Source organism: Notolepis coatsorum (assembly GCF_963971535.1).
Source record: "Notolepis coatsorum genome assembly, chromosome: 11".
Taxonomy (NCBI): domain Eukaryota; kingdom Metazoa; phylum Chordata; class Actinopteri; order Aulopiformes; family Paralepididae; genus Notolepis; species Notolepis coatsorum.
In genome coordinates this window covers 88,099,244-88,119,640 of record NC_140175.1, presented here as the reverse complement: position 1 = coordinate 88,119,640, position 20,397 = coordinate 88,099,244, and the positions used below count along the sequence as shown (strand labels likewise).

The 20,397-nt window shown below is 41.8% G+C and overlaps 1 protein-coding gene across 11 annotated transcripts in view; it reads right to left on the bottom strand.

Moving 5' to 3' along the window:
- The window catches only part of mapk10 (mitogen-activated protein kinase 10), a gene marked incomplete at both ends in the record, with an annotated part of 88,948 nt that extends 70,658 nt beyond the window's left edge, over positions 1 to 18,290 (bottom strand). For 4 of the 11 annotated variants that reach the window (XM_084324447.1, XM_084324437.1, XM_084324438.1 and 1 more), the window contains 2 exons: positions 13,698 to 13,867; positions 18,225 to 18,287. In XM_084324447.1, the coding sequence (XP_084180573.1) occupies positions 13,698 to 13,867; positions 18,225 to 18,287 (233 nt within the window). Of the gene's footprint in view, positions 1 to 13,697; positions 13,868 to 18,198 lie in introns of those variants that run through there. The other 7 variants (XM_084324440.1, XM_084324441.1, XM_084324442.1 and 4 more) reach the window with 3 other exon arrangements.
- Between the last annotated feature and the right edge of the window lie 2,107 nt (positions 18,291 to 20,397).

Genomic DNA, 20,397 nt, shown 5'->3' with positions numbered 1-20,397 from the left:
ACTCACAGCAGCACTGAAAGGTTACTGCCTACAGGCCAAGAAACGATGACTCCCCTCAACACAGAGCACTTGTTAGGGCCTGAGCAGCCAGCACCACTACAGTGAAGACCATGTGATTGATACATGGACTGTGTATTCTAGAAGCTGGCCGACGTTATTGCAAGGAAAATAAAGTGCACACGGATTGCAAATTCAACGTCAGCCGTTCTGAATCTATCTTGGGAAATCTTCCACTGAGATTTCAAGGAATGTTCCCGGGATATCATTATTGTTCGCTGAAGAGTAGGAAATCAAATCTTTAAAAAACGATTCGGAGCTTCTTTCTTGAATCACCAGACACAAAACAAAATGAGAGCATCTGAATGTACCTGCATCCTTCTATAAACCTACTTATACACCTGCACATAACCCATATAACTCTGTATGATAGCATGTACAATAATGCTGTATATACCATATATATTTATTCTTACAGCATATATATATATATACACATCTGTCTGTACATACATACCTGCATATAATCCTTTTTACATAATCTGTAGATTAAATTGAATTAAATTCAAACCTTTATTTATTCTCGAAAAGGACAATTGAGTCAGTTTGTTCAATGTGCCTCATCCTCTGAACAACACAAGGTGGGACACAAAACAACACACATGTAGTTCAACAAACAACAACCCTGGGAGATGCAGGAGCCACACATCTGTCTCTCAGCGAGCAAACAAACTCGACAGTATTTGCACAGCAGGAGAGAGGATTAAAAGAGGCCAAACACTGAAATGAGGGAAATTGTGTTTTGTGTGTTGTGTTTGAAAGCCATCGCAGCAGTGAAAAGCGTGTTTTCTGTTTGAATTGAGTTCAAGAGGGTTCAGTGGGCTACTATCGTTAAAGATTCAGTACAATGTAAAGCATGTTTTTCAATCTCACTGCACTTCTGAACCCAAAATGTTAGAACTGTTGTTGTTGTTGTTGTTGTTGTTGTGAAAATGATTAATAAAGCCCTTAAAAAGTCTATCCCCCTGGATATCAACAGGATCAAGCCATTTCAGATATCCAATCTACTTCCTTGGAGATATTATATCATATATCATATCATATACATATATCATAGATATCATATACTCAGGGCACTTTGACTGGCCCTTCAGTCAATCCCACTATGACCGATTGACCCACCAGTCAATCCCACTATGTCTAATTGACCCACCAGTCAATTCCACTATGTCTGATTGGCCCATCAGTCACATCTAGCTCAGTGAAGTCCTTAACAAGCAAGTGAACAGAAGGCCACACCCCCTCAGCCTACTGAGAGTGTGACCTAAAACACTTAACACACATCTGAAGCTGAATTATTCCATTATTAGATCTGAATATAAAGATGTGAGAAAAACAAGTAGCTACTCGGACAGGCTGCCACATGCCTCGGCGCAAAACTACTATATTTGGAGAGATCACAGACTCAGCAAGCACAACTCACTAGGGATGCACCGATCCGATATTGATATAGGATATCGGCCCCGATATGACTAAAATAGCTAGATTTTTATGTTTTTATATATATTATAATATATATATATATATATATATATATATATATATATATATATATATATATATATATATATATATATATATATATATATATATATATATATATATATATATATATATATATATATATATATATATATATCTATGTGTTAATTTGTTACATTTTGTTTCACTAAGTTAGGAAAGTAATGTTTTAAGTCAAGCCTGATGTTGCCTAGCATAAAATAATCATCCCAGTCTCTTCCACACAGTGTGGCATACAGTTTATTAATTGAACAATGGGTATCGGATCGGTACTCGGTATCGGCCGATACCCAAAGCCCAGGTATCGGTATCGGGACTGAAAAAGTCAGATCGGTGCATCCCTACAACTCACAGTGCACTTGTTGCACTAAATCCAGAAAGTGATACATGCCCACGATCACCTATAGAGACTGAATATGTTTACTAAACCGTTTTCCAGCTAATCCGGGGACTACGGTATACAGCACATCCACTGCTTTCAAACATGCCTTCACATTTGGCACCTCCACACACAACAGCAATGTGTGAGATTTCATTCTCCACTCTGAGAAACGTGTTTTCGGACCACTGTGTTAAAGGTAGGCCACGCATTTAATTAATTTAATGATGCCTTGTGTTTCGACTGAGGCAGAGAGAGAGCTGAGAGCCTGAGAGGAAATAATACGATATGTTGGGGAGGGCAGTTGAGTAAAAAGAAACAAGTATATATCACATTTAAATTGTAAAGGTAAAGAGGCACATGCACAGATAGGGCCCCTCAGAGTCAAAAGTGTTGGCTGGTGTTAATTGTATTTAATTTTTTCAGAATTTTTTTATTGAAATGATATAAAATATAAATAGGGCGGCTGGGTGGCGCAGCGGACATTGCGCTCGTCACCAACGCAAGAGACATCGGGTTCGAATCCGGCTGTCGGCGTTGCCTCCGGCTTGGGCCGGCCGTCATACTAACTCAATTGGCAGAGTTAGCGGGTGGGAAGTCGAAGGGTGGTAGTCTGGTCGTTGTGAACAGCGACTCCTACAGGTCGGTTGGGGCGCCTGCAGTGCACAGCAAAGTCAGGAAAATGGCGGGTGTGAGCCTCCTACACGTTACTCCTCGCCAAATGAGAGTCCGCGCTGGCAGGTGAAAAGATGTGACAGGCTGCCTCCACATGTATCGGAGGGGACATGTGATGCAAGGCTTCTATCCTCCCTACAACCGGCTAGTGGGGGGCATATGCGAGCAACGATCAGGACAGGGGAGGGAGAATTGGCACGAGAGGCAAATTGGGATGGGGAGAAAAATCACAGAAAAAGGAGGAGAAAAAGTAGATAAGAAAAATGTATATATATTATAAGGGGAATGTATAGTAGTATTAGGGTTGGGTACCGTTCACATTTGAATTTGAATCGATACCGGTACCCAACAGTACCTTTTTCGGTACTTTAGTCTCTAAAAATGTAATCTACCAGCTGTAAAAGAATTTGTCCAAACTTCAAATTATTTATTATCATTATTATTTATTTAGAACAATTTGTTAATATATATATAATATTGCAGCGAGAGTTGTCTGCATATAGCTTTGTAAAGTGTAACCACACCTGCGACCGTTTTCGGCTTGCCATCGCCCCGACTGCTTTGTTGTTGAATCAAGTCAAATCCTAGGTAAGCGTGTATTGTGCGCGTGAACGTTGACGTGAACGTGCGGCACACTTCATAGGTTTTGTTTCGGGGTAACCGAAACATTGACATCATCGGACTTTTTAAAATAATTTTGATATTACCAAAATATATTCTTAACAAGATTAAAATCACAGCATGTTATGTGGCTGAGAATATATGTCAGAGAGAGAGAGGACGTTGTGGGAAAAGAACAGAACATCATTATTTGGAAAATGTCCCGATCTTCAGTCGACATGAGAGTGATGAGTGAAAAGGAGGGGACAGGAGTGGACGGACAGTATTGATAATATTCACAAGGCGACCATGCCGCTTTTGTGTCATGCTCAGGTTGGGAGTCCTTTTCACCCCCAACATGAGCATGCAACACGGTAAAAAAATAACATAAATAAAGTACTAATCGACCACAGGAACAAAAGTACATGATATACGTTATGTTATAGCCATAAGTAATATATGTACATTTTGTATGGGGCGAAAGTCCAAAATAAACAGCACAACCGGGAGTCAAACTAACAATGATTGTGGTCGTGGGTGAGTGCTCTCACCACTAGACTAATGACACCCACCCACCCTGATATAAACACAGCAATACTATGATGATGATTTGTTTGAACGTTTAACAGTTATGGTTACGATATAAAGTTAAGGTTCATAGCCTGAAGTCTTATGTAGTACAATCTGTTCAGAAATGGGTGATTAAGAGTGATTTTGGTCAACTGTGTACAAAATAAAAGTTCTCCAGTATTCCATTTCCTCATTGACGGTAATGCATTTGGTGTGTTTTTCACTTCCTGTTTTCGCTCGTAAATGTTCACCTAGATCCCTGAATCGCACAACCCGAAGTGGGGTATCATTGAAAAGCTACACTTTTCTGGCTACAACCCTGTCCAATCATTTTCGCAATCGGCGAATGATTGACAGTTCTAGAGTCTCGGGAGTCTGGGGTGGTAATCTAATGCTTGCATGTACAAAGTCGCACGCCTGACATATCGGCATGTAACTCGAGAACCGAGGCACGGATTTTGTCAAGTGAGGTGGCATTAGAACGGCAACAAATAGGGCTTTAATTCTATATAAAAATGCAGACCCGAGCCGGCTAGACGCTCGCAGAGTGCCGTGTTCCGCCGGCGGGCAAATCGTCTGTTGCATGTTAACTGGTTAAAAGCCAAATTGCTAACTCTGAATGACCGGACGTTGCAGAGAACGCACTGACGCTGGTGATGTCGGGTGACCTGATCTGCGATGCTAGCGATTTGGCCTTTTTGCTTAAACTGCTGCTTAAAATTCTAAATCCACTGCCTTATCAGAGAGAGAAATGTATATTAGAACGCTTTGTTCACAGGACCACAGCTGTATGAACCACAGACGATCTGCAGCAAAAACAGATGAAAACAGATGAAACCTGGCTTATGCTTTGAAGCCTTAAACATTTTTACACTTCTCACAATCTTCCTGGACACTTTACACTTTACATTTTCACACTTATATTTTTGGCTGGATAGTTGTATATTTAAGATTTTAGAATGTATATCCCGGACCGTATTTTATTCTTTATTCTATTTTATTCTTATTTTTAATATTATTATATTCTTATTCTTATCTTAGTCCTATTGACTACCCAATGTTTATTGTTGTTCAATGTGAGCAATCTGTAGTGCCGAATTTCCCTCTGGATTATTAAAGGATTTCTATTCTATTCTATTCTATTACTTCAGACATCTTCACACAATTCTCAATATGAAAAAAAACACCAAAATAACACAGATAGACAATGTACGATAAATATCCGTATATTACTACCCTAATATACCCTAGTGGGCTTACAGTCGTCGTCGTCGTCGTCGTCGTCGTCGTCGTCCCCCCCCCCCCCCCAGCAGACCATTTTGGAGGTCATTAGAACTGAGTGATCCTTCCTGCTGACTCATCAGACACCACTGTCTCCCAGGAGGAGATACAATTCTCACACGACTGGTGAACTGGAACATTGCTGCTCTGGCTGCAGACATCCAACCATCATGAGAGAGAGGTCCTCTTGTTTTTCTCCATATAAACCTGTTCTCATTGTGTGGATCGCAAGGCAACCGGAGGGCGGAGGGGAATAAAGAGAAGGGCCATGATGATGAAATGTCAAACGTGTTACATTCGTACACGATGATGTTGTATCTTGGGAGCAATCTGGTTTTGTTTGCTCTCTAATAATTCGCCCAGCTCTGAGCTGGGTTTGCAGGCTTTACACATGCTTACTCCATCCTGATTGAGGGTTACAGGATAACACGCAACACATAGATGAGTATGTGTGTGTGTGTGTGTGTGTGTGTGTGCTGGTGGTGGTGGTGGTGGGACGTGCCATATGACTTGCGAGGAACGATGATGCTGTCTGACCATGGAAACAGCGGAACCTTCATTAAGTCATCAACAGCCGATACATCAGAGCGGCACATCCGGGTACTTTGTTTTTTTTATTATTATAAATTTTTTGCGGCCACGCCTACATTTTTGAGGGAAACACAAACTCTGTTCCTTTTGACTGCTATTGTATTTGGCCTGAGTAAAACATTTACATTATCAGTGCATCATGTTAAGTAATAATAATAATAACTTTATTTGTATAGCACTTTTCATACAGAGGTTGCAGTTCAAAGTGCTTCACAACAGTAAAAAATACAGGCATAAGCGAGCATAAAAAGATAGACAGGTAGAATCACAGTGTTTCACATTAGGATCTAGCATCCCAATAGGCTCTCCGCTTACAGTTTTCAGTAACACAAATAGTAAAAATAGTTTAAAATGATTCAGTTTAAAAATAGTAAAAAAAGAAATTATAAAATAGAACGGACATAAAAAATACAGGCATGAGCGAGCATAGCAAGATATGGCAAATCATAGTGTTTCACATTAGGATCTAGCATCCTAATAGGCTCTCTATTCAGTAATACTCCTGTAATTCCCAACATACTTCTGTAACTTTAGTGATACTAGATCACAGGGACTCGAACCCACACAGGTAAGTCAAGCGATTACTTTTCCAGAACTGGCCACCATTGAGCGTTCGCGCTATCGTGAAAAGTGAGGTTTGATACGTTCTCAGGCCTATCAGGTCAGCTGCAGGATATTTCCTCATTTCCCTACCTGGACATTTAATATTACGCTTATTAATCTCAGAGTGACATAAAAACAAGAGGTAATGACTATTTATGGGCCTTGATGGTCTTCAGCGTGATTTATATATCCCTGTGTTTTGTCGTAAAGTTGTGGGTTATGAACAAACGGCATCTAATACCGGTTTATTACCTGAGTAGTTTTACCCCAAAAAGAGGCGTGGCGATCAAAACAGAGGCATGGCGATCAAAACAGAGGCATGGCGATCAAAACAGAGGCGTGGTGATCAAAACAGAGGCATGGCGATCAAAACAGAGGCATGGCGATCAAAACAGAGGCATGGCGATCAAAACAGAGGCATGGCGATCAAAACAGAGGCATGGCGATCAAAACAGAGGCGTGGTGATCAAAACAGAGGCGTGGCGATCAAAACAGAGGCGTGGCGATCAAAACAGAGGCATGGCGATCAAAACAGAGGCGTGGTGATCAAAACAGAGGCGTGGCGATCAAAACAGAGGCGTGGCGATCAAAACAGAGGCGTGGTGATCAAAACAGAGGCGTGGTGATCAAAACAGAGGCGTGGTGATCAAAACAGAGGCATGGCGATCAAAACAGAGGCATGGAATCGAACCAGGTTCGGCCGTGTCGCGGCTGAGCGCGCTATGTGGTTCGCCACTGGGGCGCCCCTTATTTGTATTTATTTAACCTTAATTTAACCAGGCAGGTCAATTAATAACAAATTCCTATTAACAATGACGGTCTGGCGAGAGGACAAAAGGGCCTCTCGAAGGGTAACAGGGAAATAAATTAAAAAAAAAATTAAAAAAAAAATTAAATAGATACATCCATCACAGAGGTAAGGGAAATAGTTAAAACACACATCAAACTGAAAGCTGGCCCTGACCGACCCCCCTACAATAGTGTCATAAGGTCAAAGACCCACAAGCGGTTATGATGACTGTCTGTCGAGGAGCAGCATTAGCGGACTGGGTCTTCTTAGCGCGTCCAGGACCACGAGCATCTTGTCATCACTGTGTTCTCAGGCTTTACTGCCAAGAGCTGCTGCGTTGCGTAACACCAGCCAGTTGCATAATGATGTTGATTTCAGGATAAGCTGCTGCATCAGAGTCACAAGCTGTCTGCTTATTATACTGTTGTTTTCTCTCCACTTCCAGTCAGCTGCCGTGTCATGCTAGTTACTGAAAAATAGTAACTCAGTTAATTTACTAGTTACTTCATTTCAAAAGTAACTCAGTTACTTTACTAGTTACTTACACCCAAAAGTAATGCGTTACTGTGAAAAGTAACTATTTAGTTAAAAAATAAAAATAAAAAATATTGCTCTCATTAACACATTGACCGACATAAACGGCGTACGACGTGTTCGATGTCCATGCTAATTCTGCCAAACCACGCTGTACGACGTTATTGAGATCATATTTCATATTTTCGCCATGGCATTCATAATTCCGCCACCCAGCCGCTGCTGATACAGTGGGAGCCTGCACAACAGTGCAACGCTTCAATACCGCCGCCTGGTGGATGATCGGGCGAGTTACAACCGGAAATGGATCTGGTGATCTCGGTGCATCTGGGAAATCCATCCGGCAGTCACATATCGTTGCGGGACTCTAGACACACATCCGTGTATATGGATCGCTGCCATAACTCAATAATCGATATGATTTAGGCGTTTATTGCGCCATACAAACCGGAAATTGATCTAGTCGATCGACGTCAAATAAGTGGGATCTTTTTCCTCCAGTCTCATCGGCAAACGGTAAGAGGACAGTAGCGTTACTTTCAGCTTGATTGTTTATTCTTTTCAATGCAAACCGCTCTGATCAATATATCACCGATACTACATAAAGCATTTACTGACGATCACGGAATTATAAACGACCCCCCGCCCCTTTCATCCGTGCATGATGAATCATAACGTATACGATCATGTACCGTTGAATTTTTTAATATAGCGTGTATCGGCAATAAACGGCAGTTGATAACGATAAAAACATACTTATATTCTAGAAGCTATTTTTGGAAGAATCTATGAATGAAAAAGTATAACGTTTCTACATCCTGAACGATAGATAATCGATGTTGAATGGGCCATAGTAATGTCAATTTAGCAATACAATTTAAAAAGTTATAGCCCTGCAAAGAAGGTGAACATCTCCATAGGCTTAGACTGGTGGCAGTGATCATACATTGATGGATAGAAGCGTGGCAGTCAATGTGTTAATGCCCTTACAGATACTCAAAATCTGTTGATCAACTTGACAGTTTCCATTCACATCACTAAACTCTGCTAAGCAATGTGGTCTATAAACACAAATTTGACACAAACACAAATGTTGTCCCGAGTCCCGACATAATAAGAAATGTGCCGTGCCTAATTGTATCGCCGCTTAGGTTGAAGGAACAGCCTTGATGTCGCCGGAGCATTTCATTATAACTGTCTTGCAACGTTGTTTAAGATATCAATCGTGCATTGCAACGTTAGAATAGTTAGGATATCAATTGTGCATGAAAGGACTATATTTATATTGTTTAGATTATATTGATGAGATTCCCTTGCAGATTCTTATACTCAAAATCTGTTGATCAACCTTGCATTCACATCACTGAACTCACCAAAGTCTGCGGTGGTTGAGATGTAACGTTAGTCCAGCCCTCAAACATTTTCTTCAGCTCATTTTCATTTAGTATATTCTCTCTCCAAGTAGTTGGAAAACGTGAAGTGTTCCGTCCCATTTGCCGTGTGCCGCCTGGTGATGCTACTGTAACTAGATCCCCGAAAGCGAGTGGCTTACTGGCTTCGGATGAGTCCTGTTAACGTTAGACTCAGCTACTAGCTTCGTTGAAGCATGGGCAGTAGATAGTATCTTTGAGCCAAAACACAAATGACATTTAACTAAAATGTTATTTTCTTTGTGCTCGACAAAAGAGAAATAGTGATAATATCCATGTGTACAAACGTGAGTAGCTGGGCGCTGCCATGACAGTCAGGACTATAGTAAAGAAAACACGCCCCCAGCACAACGTGTCCCCGCAGCCCGCAGGTGAGTGACACAGACAGGAGTCAGGAGGAGTGCTCTGGAGTGCGCCAAAAGTAACGGCGTTACTGTAACGCGTTACTTTATAACGCGTTAGTCCCAACACTGCATGTGTGTGTGTGCCTGTGTGTGTGTGTGTGTCTGTGTGTGTGTGCGTCTGTGTGTGTGCGTGTGTGTTTGTGTGTGTGTGTGTTTGTGTGTCTGTGTGTGTGTGCGTGTGTGTGTGTGTGTGTGTGTGTGTGCGCGTGTGTGTGTGTCTGTGTCGTGTGTGTTCATGTGTGTGTGTGTGTGTGTGTGCGTGCGTGCGTGCATGCGTGTGTGTGTGTGTGTGTATTTAAGATTAGATAAGATAAGATATTGCTTTATTGATCCCCTTGGGGAAATTTGGGCATCATAGCAGCCTGGGGGAGGGGGGAGGGGAGGTACAGGTAACAAGACAATGTAGGTGACTGCGAGATTCAAGTTATGTTTCAATAAATGTCTCACACACAATCAAAGTACACATTAACCAACTCACTCCAATCGTTTTATAATCTATCATGTTATAACCAAAAGAAAAGTCCACTAATGAAAAAACACTCCCTATATTTCAATGCTTTTGACATCGCTGATGGCTGTGTGCACATGGGACTGACACAGTCAGCCTGATCTGTATAATCAGACTATTATATCAGTGTGTATGTGGATGTGTCCGTGTGTGTGCGTGTGTGTGTGTGTGTGGGCGCTATTATATCAGTGTGTGTGTGTGTGTGTGTGTGTGTGTGTGTGTGTGTGTGTGTGTGTGTGTGTGTGTGTGTGTGTGTGTGTGTGTGTGTGTGCGTGTGTGCGTGCGTGTGTGTGTGTGTGATTAGGTTGTGGTAATACCGTCTCCATCTGACACCATATGACAGCTTCACAGAGCAGAGGGCGGAGCCCAGCCCAGCCCAGCAGAGCAGAGCAGGCTAAATTAGATTCACTCGGTCTCGCTGCCATCCGTAGCTACAGCATCTCTCAAACTCAACCCAATCCCTGCATTAGCAACCGTAGCCTGACCAGGCTCCTTTACAAAGAAACATAATCATAGCCTGACCAGGCTCCTTTACAAAGAAACATAATCATAGCCTGACCAGGCTCCTTTACAAAGAAACATAATCATAGTCATAGCCTATAGTCCATAGCTAGGATCAAGGCCATTCTGTCCCCCTCAGACCTTGAAAGAGTCATTCACGCTTTCATATCCTCAAGATTAGACTATTGTAACTCCCTGTACCTGGGGCTGCTAGACTGCTCACAGGTACCCAGAAGAGAGCTCACATCACCCCTGTTCTTGTCTCCCTTCACTGGCTCCCGGTGCGCTACAGGATATAATTCAAGGTTCTCTATTGGTCTACAAAGCCCTTAACACTTTGAGTGCCAATTGTCGTTTTATCAGCCCCCCTGTTGAGTGCCGACGACGACAAATGTCGTTTGATTTTTTTATTAGCGATCTGAATTCATATTTCAACAACCGAGTCTCCCGTTGGTACAGCAGCCCCTCCAGGAGCTCAGATGGGGAAAAAGCGCCCCCTATCGTCTATCACTGTGTAACTGCAGGTCAGTCGATTAGACTGACCTGGGATCTGTAGATCTGTAGAGGTGGAGCCAACTGGCTCCATTGTGCTGGCGAGCCGTCTGATCAAGAGGGATCTGATCGCGAGACGGAAAGCAGCCTGGAATATATATTTACAGCAGCCAATAATCAATCAATAAGCGTGATCGATATTTAGAATGGCGATCAGGAATTGGAATAATCTTTTTGGAGAACATCTGATCTAAGGTAAGGAGTCTATGTTACCAGTCTTGGGGTAATCGGAGCTGTATTCACTGAGATAACAGCGTGTCCCTATGTGTGTATGTGTGTGTGTGTGTGTGTGTGTGATCTTGAGGAAACTAGAGAATAGATTTTTCAGCCCGCGTCTATAGCGTGCATAAGTACACATATACTATCGATAATCTAGCGTTTATTTGAAAACGATTCATAAATAGGCCGACAAATGACAACGTGTCTAGTGTATTCGAGAATATTCCAATAAATGCCGTTTATGGGGGAATCCTTCAATTTTCCGGAAATTTTCTAGAGAACAATAGCTTTTCGAAATGCTATAAAAAGGATATGAACCGATTAAAAAACAATCCGTTTCGACAATGTTGACTGCAAACAAGTCATTGATAAGCGACGGGCAGATTAGACACATAGCCATAATTTAAAACATAGATTAGGCGTTTTTAACGCTAACATTGAAGTGGATGATGGCATTCAACGGGGTAAAAAGGTAAACAAGGTCGGCACTGATAGTGTTAATGGTAAGGCCCCTGCTTACCTAGCAGACCTCCTCACCCCCTATACCAACGTCAGGGCCCTCAGATCGTCTGACAATGGTCTCTTTTTTTTTTTTTTTTACTTCATTTTTTAGCGTTTATCGCTTTTCTGGTCAAACATGACCGACAGATGTAGGGTGAAACGGGAGAGAGAGCAGGGGAAGACATTCGGCAAATGACGGCGAGTCCGGGAATCGAACTCGGAGTCAACCAGGTCCGTGACGCAGCACGGTATTCCGCGACGCAGCACGGTATTCCGCGACGCAACGCGGTACATGGTGTGCTACTGGAGCACGACAATGGTCTCTTAACCACCCGTAGGTCTAATTTCAAGTCTAGGGGGGGGGGGGGGGGGGGCTTTTGCGGTCGCAGCCCCTGACCTCTGGAACAACATCCCCATGTCCATTAAATCTGCCCCCTCCATCAAGTCTTTTAAATCAAAACTCAAAACCCACCTACAGTATACCGCCTGGCCTTCCCTGACTCACTTTGACTCTTGCCTTGCTTGTTGACGTGTTTTTTTGTTTCCTTGTCTATGCGTTTATTTTTTATTTTAGCTATGTGAAGCACTTTGGTTAACAAGTGTCATGTCTAAATGTGCTATATAAATAAATGTGGTTGGTTGATTGATTGATTGATAGCCTGACCAGGCTCCTTTACAAAGACAATCATAGTCTGACCAGGCTCCTTTACAAACACAATCACTCTGGAAAAGAACGGAGGAGGAAGGAGTGGGGGGGGGGGGGGGGGGAGCATGGAAAGAAGAGGAAGGACAAGGAATATGACTCGAGACGAGAGAGCAGGGTGGTGGAGACAGAGAGAGAGAGAGAGAGAGAGAGAGAGAGAGAGAGAGAGAGAGAGAGAGAGAGAGAGAGAGAGAGCAGGGGGTTGGTGGAGAGAGAGGGGGGCAGGGGGTTGGTGGAGAGAGACAGAAAGAGAGAGAGCAGGGAGTTGGTAGAGAGAGAGAGAGAGAGAGAGAGAGAGAGAGAGAGAGAGAGAGAGAGAGAGAGAGAGAGAGAGAGAGAGAGAGAGAGAGAGAGAGAGAGAGAGAGAGAGAGAGAGAGAGAGAGAGAGGAGGGGGGGGTGGAGGGTGTTGGAACAATGGAATCGTTAAAACACTGGGACACATAAGAGACCTTAAAAAGGATGCACGTCAACATGGTCCCATCCCATCCTGGTGTGGGTCTCTGAGGCTGACAAAGCGTCAACACGGAGACGGCCCACAGATCTGTTTTGGCTTCTTGACAAGAAAGGGTGACATGCGTTCCTTTAAGTGAGGACTTGGCTATTGTTTCCTCCCCTGCGTTCTGACAAGAGCAAGCGTGATAGGAATTACAATACAAGCAGTCATCCTGCCATCCTGTGTCTCCAGCACCGTCCCGATTACTAATTCTCAGAGTGCCCATCCTGTTAGGCCCTCAGGGCCACACTGGCTTGACATTTTTTGGGGGGGGGGGGGGGGGGTTTGTTATCCCGGACTAAAGACCTCTTTGGTATGCTTCCTCATCTCCTGCATAACCCATCTTCGGGATGAAGACAATAAGGAGCCCGCACATCCACATTCAACGTGACGATTAGGTTGCGTTTGCCAACTAATGGCACTGGAGTGTGAGGCTTGTGGTACTTGGCAAAACATGGACCACAAAACATCCTCCCAGAATGATCTACAATAATTTCCCCTCGATAACGGTATACTGCAAGCCAATTAGAAGGGAATCGCTCTCCCGCTTTTGACGAGACGAGACGACTGCACGTTAACTACTGTGTACAACACTTAATATATAACTGTACTGTGGGAGAGAGAGCCACTTGTCTCATCGGGTGGCAGTCAGCTAGTTGGTGAGGCAAGTGGCTGACGAGGCCCAATCGTCCACACCTGGGGCCGCCTCGTCAGAGAGGAGGGGTCCCAGGTGTGCTCTAGTGCGTCATTCAACCTAAAACAGGGGGATATGAAACCAACTCACCAGACGATTCCCTGAGCCCCGGAGCCAATGGGCTTTAGGTTCTGGTACCGTTTCAGCACCGTGAACGTGGAGTCTCCCACTTCCACGCTGTAGAACTGGTTGTCCACTTTGCTTTTGCTCATGTTGTAATGCTTGGCGATGTATGACACATCCACTTTTTTTCCAAAACCCTGGGGAGAGAAAAACAAACAAACGGTGGGGAATATTGATGACGATGAATTCTGCGTTCACTTACCAAGTCAGACAGCATCTGGAAGAGAGTCGTTGGTCAGATTTTCAGATCGCTCACAAGAACGTTGGTATTGGCAACATACGACTTACCCAATAATAGGGAATATAATTCTGTTATGTTTTATTTTTACCACCAACTTAGTAGCAGTAGTAGTAGTAGTAGTTGTTTTTTTACAATACAAAAATGTATGTATTAGATGTGAAGAAATAAATAACAAGTTTATAGATTAAGGACATTTTCAAATTCCATTATCTAAAGAAGATGTATTGTACTGTCACAGTCATGGCTAATATCAGGATAATAACAGTATAAAACTGGTTCATAACATTTTCATGAAAGGATAATAATGTTGTGTTGTGACCCTTGGGATGGGATGTAAGATTCAACCCCAAAATGCTTTTGACTGACCAAATACACACACAAATTGTTGTGTTGTGTGTTTGCTGTTCAAAACATTTCAGCCATGTATGGTTATTGAGGGTGGGCTTCTTAGGGGCATCTCACAGATTTCTAACCTGAATCCTATATCATTCTGCTGTGAGGAGGACATGTGTTACTCAGATGTGACTGAGCCCTCGAGACACAGAACACATCGGTGAGAACCATATTCATTTTTTTTTTATAATCTGCAAAATGCCCCTTTAATTAACCAATCAACCATTCCATATTTAGATCAGTGACTTACTTTGCATGTAATAACACAAGCGTACGTACACTTCCACAAACAGCAAAACAAAACAATATTTTCTGTGTACCAAAGTAGGTAGTTATGAGTTAGGAGATGTGGTCCTGGAGACAAGGTAACAAGACACAAGACAGATGCAACAGTGAACACTAAACACATTGTTATTACTATCATAACAACACTGTGATAACTACAACAAACATATTATTCCAGTAATGCCCATAAACCAAGTAATCAAGAACTAATTACTTCAGGACAGCAGAGCTGTCGTTACATGTGGAACAGGGCCGTTTCTAGCTTTTTGGGGGCCCAATGCGAAATGTTGTTTGGGGGCCCCTATTTTGTGGAACTATGGTGGGGGGGATTCCAAACCCTTTAAGGTGGGCATGCATTTAACATTTAAATGCATCAATCGGGTGCACTTTAAGAGGAAAAGAGGCTAGATCCGTGAAAAAAACGTATATCTTTTTTTCTCACAAATTCAAATCAAACATCTCAAGTTGACCCCAGCAATGACAGAAAAATTATAATAAATAGGAAACACTGGGGCTCCCCTACATCAAGAAACTCCTGAAAACTTACAGGATTTACCGAATCTGCATTATAACATCTCCCAAATGCACATAAATTAGACAGATACTGCATTTTCCTTAAATTTCTGACTTACAATATTGAAATTTAAATGTAACTATTTATGATAAAGTTAAAGTTAAATAAAGTTTGAAAATGCAACTACATTTTTGTCAGTAAGTTACTTATGTATTTTTTTTTTATATATAAAGAAACGCCCACTTGCGGTTATAAGCAGTTGCCTATCGGTTAAATTTTTTAAGCTGATGATTTGTTACATCCCTACAGGATATAAACAGATATATATTTTTTATGGCATTTTAGGGGGCCCTATGCAAACTTCGGGGGCCCTATGGCAAGAAACGGGCCTATGTGGAACCATGACCAAAGAATCTACTAATTATATATTAGCTAATTACAACATATCTCACAGCTCAAACAGGGCTGAAAGTAATGTATGTGAAGTTAGAATGGCTGACAGGTCATCCACATCGATGATCAAATCATTTCACCACATTTGATGGTAGCCTATATACTGTAGCTAGCAGCACCAGTAGGCATATCACATATCAAGCTCAAGTCATTGACTGTCCAAACATGCATGTATAATCCAGACATCTCATGAGAGACGACAGAATAATCCTAGAATCCCTTGAGACCAGAGCTACAGAGCGCAATGACCTGTGGCTCATAGCCAGGCACAATATCTCGCTATACATAATATATAATAATGAAGAGAGCACAGTATGATGTCCCTTAACACATTCCCTGCCATGCACTTTCAGCATCTTATACCATTCTCTGCCAGTACTGTAAGTCTATGGAGATGTTCACCTTCTTTGCAGGGCTATAACTTTTTAAATTGTATTGCTAAATTGACATTACTATGGCCCATTCAACATCGATTATCTATCGTTCAGGATGTAGGAACGTTTAACTTTTTCATGCATACATTCATACGAAAATACTGTCTAGAATATAAATATGTTTTTATCGTTTTCTGCAGTAATTCCTAGAACGTGAGATATCTGGCATAAACGCATATATAGATTATCAAATGCCGTTTGTTGCCGATCCACGCTATATTAAAATGTTTAACTGTACATGATCCTAAACGTTATGACTGATCATGCGCGGATGAACGGAGGGGGGGGGGGGGTCGTTTATAATTCTGTGATCGTCGTTAAATGCTTTATGTAGTATGGGTGATATATAGATCAGAGCAGTTTGCATGGATAATAATAAACAAACAGACTGAAAGTAACGTCAACGTCCTCTTACCGTTGGGCGATGAGACTGGAGCAAAAAGATCGAGTCGATCCATTTCCGGTTTGTATATTAATAATACACGCCCAAATCATGTTGATTATTGAGTTATGGCAGCGATCCATATCCACGGTGTGTGGCTAGAGTCCCGCTACGATATGCGAGTGGCCGGACGCATTTAGGAGACGCACCGAGATCCAACCGGCCATTTCCGGTTTGGCAACTCACCGATCATCCACCAGGGGGCAGTATTGAAGCGTTGCAGAGTTGTGCCGAGTCCCACTGCATCAGACCAGGCTCCGTGAGGGAAATATGAATAACATGGCGAAAATATGAAATATGATCTCAATAACGTCGTACGCCGTGGATTGGCAGAATTCGCATGAACTTGAAACACGTCGTACAACGTGATTGGCGGGGAAAGTGTTAATAAAGAAGCTGGCGTTTAACCGCAATAGGCCATGGTCACACTGACAAGAATAATTTGATATTGATTAATTTAGATTCACAGTAATTGTCATTATTTATTAAAATGAGAGGGGGGGGGTATCCTCCATTAACAAAAAATTACATCCATCACTTTGTCATCAGTATAATGAAGCTCTCTATGGGATCAATATTTGATGTATTGATGTTAAGTGGAATCTTGGGTCTAGCTAAAGTATGTCTAGTCTTGTGTTAAGTGAATTACCCAAATCATGTTCAAGAAGTACATGATGTTGGCATAACACATCTGTTATAATAAATTACAACTAAAGTACTATAAACCTCAAATTAATAGAAGGGTACATTTCTAACAATTTTGTTCATACATTTTTGTAACAAATGAAATAACTTACACACACTAGCTCTGAGTCTGTGGCAGTTTTGACACACACACAAACACAGAAGTACAATGCAACACATATAGCAATTCACATGGCAGCCATTTTGCTCTTATGTCATGCTCAGGGGCGTCTATACTTTCCGTAGCCGCATTTCTGCAGGACGCTCTCTGATTGGCCGACGCCAGTTTCTACACTGGTTAGGCTTAGGCACTCTTTCGAAGTAGGTTAAGGTTAGAGTTTGTCTTAGAGCGTGACGGCAAGTTATTTCGACGGTTAAGCTTAGGCACTCTTTCGAAGTTGGTTAAGGTTAGAGTTTGTCTTAGAGCATGGCGATAGAACGCCAGGTAGTTTGCAGGCTGTTTGACGTGGAAATGGGCAAAGACACAGCTTGTCACGCGATTGGGCAAACATGTCAGTGGCCAATCAGAGAGCGTCAGTCAGTGGCCAATCAGAGAGCGTACTGCAGAAATGCGGCTACGGAAAGTATAGACGCTGCTCAGGGTGGGATTCCTAGGAACAGGGTAGAAAGGAATCCCATCCTCCTGAGCGCGTTATTTCTAAACCTAGCCGCATTTCTGGCAAGACGCTCTCTGATTGGCCGACGCCTGTTTCTACATTGGTTAAGCTTAGGCACTCTTTCGAAGTTGGTTAAGGTTAGAGTTTGTCTTAGAGCATGGCGATAGAACGCCAGGTAGTTTGCAGGCTGTTTGACGTGGAAATGGGCAAAGACACAGCTCGTCACGCGATTGGGCAAACGCGTCAGTGGCCAATCAGAGAGCGTCAGTCAGTGCCAATCAGAGAGCGTCTGCCAGAAATGCGGCTAGGTTTAGAAATAACGCCTCCTGAGCATGACATAAGAGCAAAATGGCCACCGTGTGAATATTGCAATGAAGGGGAAATGGTAGTGAATGTATACTGTACCTTGTTTACCTGTAAGGAACACACACCTGACAAAAGGCTATCTTCACATCCAGGATCGGTTGGCTGCAATATAAGAAGTGTCTGCTCATAAATACCTGCAACACACAAGCAGAGGAGACCATATAGCATTAGAGACCATATAGGATTAGGGACCATATTATAGCATTAGGCTTTTTCCCTTTTGCATTTATAGGGGCAATTCAAACCAAATTCTCCGTTCAAATGTTTCACTGATATCAATGGGATAATTAACGGGGCATTTCATAAAAAAAACGAAAAACAATGCTGAAACAGTTTTGCAAACATTAATTTCGTGTTACAGTTATTGAGAGTAGGTGAGGTTGAATATGGCTACAAGTGATGTCATCAGGGACAATGAATCCTTGTCTTGTGTTAATTACAGCATCGTGAAATGATAAGGTAGCAGTCCCTATAAGACAAGGAATTGCTATTTTTTCCTCCATGTAATTTCATGGAGATGTAATTAATTCAACACAAGGATCCAATGTCCCCGCCGATGGTGGCCATATTCAAACTCATTTACTCTGAATTACTGTCAAACTAAATGTGGTTCGTTTAGTTAGTTTATGGTTTTTGGATGTGATTGAGATTATGTGAAATAAATCAGCATTGCCTTTTTGTGACGTGCCCCTTTAAGAAACACTGTATGTACTGTATATAAAATAATATTTTCCATTTTCTACCATTTTTTACTGGGTCCCCAATTTTCAGGATATTTAATGAACATTCAGGGGCGTTTTTGCTCAGAGCCCCACTTCATTTCCGCTGTGTCTAGTCAGAAGACACAGTAATATCTGTCTCTGCTCTCTGGAACAGCAGCCACTGGTATGAGTTGTGAGGTTAGGCTCGATCTGGCCCCACTAGTGTCCTTTCAGGAAGTCATTCAAAATACAACAAATCGTTACTTGCTTGTTTAAGAATAAAAGGCTTTTATTTGGCATGGAAAAGTCTGAGATTTCTGAAAATCAAATAAGAAATTCAGGTTTGCCTCCTGGGCTGACCTCAGTGAAATTGGATCGACCCCAATAGTGAGCGGACGACACCGTGGAAGCAGCCTATGCAAGCATATTTGTGTGTGTTTGTACACATGCATGTACAATGTATATGTACAATGTAACTGTGTGTATCGATAACACCCAGTCATCTAATTAACACGCCTCCAGGCAGGACCCTTTATATCAGTGTGTATTTTCATCCTTACAGCAATGCATAATCATGCAAACAAAAGCTTAGATTAAAATGTATTGTCATTATACAGCACAGTACAGTACAACAAAACGTTTGCCATCCAACCAGAGTGCAGATGTAACAGTAAAGTGCAATAGTAATATATAATGTACAGGTGATTAAACTGGGTATAAAATAAAGTTTTTTATGTATTGTATTGTATTGTATGTTTTGTATCCTATGTTAAGGACCCCCTCGAAAACGAGATAGCATATCTCAAGGGGTTTATCCTTCTAATACATTTCAAATATATAAATTAGTACTACTGAGTAATAGTGCTAATCAGATGTATGTACAGAGTTGTAGTATTAATATTAATATGTACAGTGATACAGGTATAAAGACACTATGGTAGTAAGTCAGATGTATGTAACTAGTAAGAGTAGGTAAGGGATATAGATATAGATATGCATATATGGGGATGGGTACCGAATTCGGTACTTTTAAAGGTACTTACCGAAACACGTCGGTACTACCGAGTATCGATTCACGTGAGATACCGTAAAAAAAAATATTTAAAAGATTTTTTTTTTTTTTTTACACTTTTTTTTTTTTTTTTTAAACCTTTTTTCTTTTCATGTCAAGGTTCACACGCACATTATACGCTTACCTAGAATTTGACTTGATTCAACAACAAAGCAGTCGGGGCAATGGCAAGCCGAAACCTGTCGAAAGTGTAGTTATTTGAAGTTTGGATATTTTTTTTCACGACTGAGGTAGGTAGATTACATTTTTAGACTAAAGTACAGAAAAAAGGTACCGTTGGGTACCGGTATCGATTCACAGGTACCGGTACCGTATCGGTTCAAATGAGAAAGGTACCCATCCCTAATATGTACAGATATATATATATCTACAGATATGTAAAAAGGATTATATTCAGGTATGTACAGACAGATGTGGATAGATATATACGGTAAGAATAAATATATATATATACGGAATATACAG